This window comes from Amphimedon queenslandica, unplaced genomic scaffold (assembly GCF_000090795.2).
Source record: "Amphimedon queenslandica unplaced genomic scaffold, v1.1 AMPQUscaffold_158_Cont27815, whole genome shotgun sequence".
In the NCBI taxonomy this organism is placed as follows: Eukaryota; Metazoa; Porifera; class Demospongiae; order Haplosclerida; family Niphatidae; genus Amphimedon; species Amphimedon queenslandica.
Genome location: NW_003559482.1, coordinates 1 through 886, shown reverse-complemented (window position 1 = coordinate 886; position 886 = coordinate 1). Strand labels below are relative to the sequence as shown.

The following is an 886-nucleotide window of genomic DNA, read 5'->3' as shown; positions in this document are numbered from 1 at the left end:
GATTATCAGTAACAGTAGTATTGCATACAACCTCACCAGTACTGAGAGATATATCATATTGAATGATCTAGTATTTGGTACTGAGTATAACATCAGTGTAGCTGCTGTCAATTCTGTTGGAAGAGGTCCCTTCAGTGATCCTATTGAAGTAGAGATTGGAATAGGTATGTAATTATTATACTATATCAGTTGTGTGAGAATGTGTGTTTATTTAGCACCTGGTCCAGTTGGTTCAGTATCCAGCATCATGGACACTACATGGGCTGTTATCTCATGGAGTGTACCTAGTTATATTCCATCAGACTATCCCATTATCACATATGAGATAGGATATCAATTCTTAGAGTCTGGTAACTGTTCAATGGTAGATGATGATGACATTGATATTCAAAGACTACAGTTCTCTAATTCAACCAATGTCGATACTTCTATTACCATTACTGGTCTTAATGATAGTTCTTGTTATATTTTTGGTGTACGTGCATACACTGATAATGGATATGGAGAATGGACAGTTATTGCTAATGAGACACTAGAGCTACCCCCACTACCATCACTGAACTCAACATCTGCTAGCACACTAAGTAATATTATAGTGTCAAATAATGATTTTATTTCTATTCATTCTAGTATATGTTATTGTAAGTGTAACTGTCATTTCCATTTTTATACTCTTACTGATACCAGTAATAATAGCTGTTGTTATGGTCATTAAAATGAGGTATATTAAATTACTTGAATTATTTTAAAATATAATTTGTAGACTAAAGGCCAAAGACAAAGTCATCATAACAGATAATAAGCCTGAAAAGAGTAAAAGTATCATTCGATAAAATATACTTTTTATAAGACTAATATTAGCTATAGATAAAATAAAAGCTAATGA

General features: G+C 32.3%; 1 protein-coding gene across 1 annotated transcript; it reads left to right on the top strand.

Moving 5' to 3' along the window:
- Positions 1–311: 311 nt before the first annotated feature.
- LOC109593683 (ephrin type-A receptor 4-A-like) lies at positions 312–819 on the top strand (the record flags this gene model as incomplete). The annotated part of the gene is made up of 3 exons (XM_020008657.1): positions 312–584; positions 631–721; positions 764–819. Coding segments are annotated over exons 1-3 (370 nt in total), but the record flags the coding sequence as incomplete, so codon positions are not given.
- Positions 820–886: the final 67 nt, after the last annotated feature.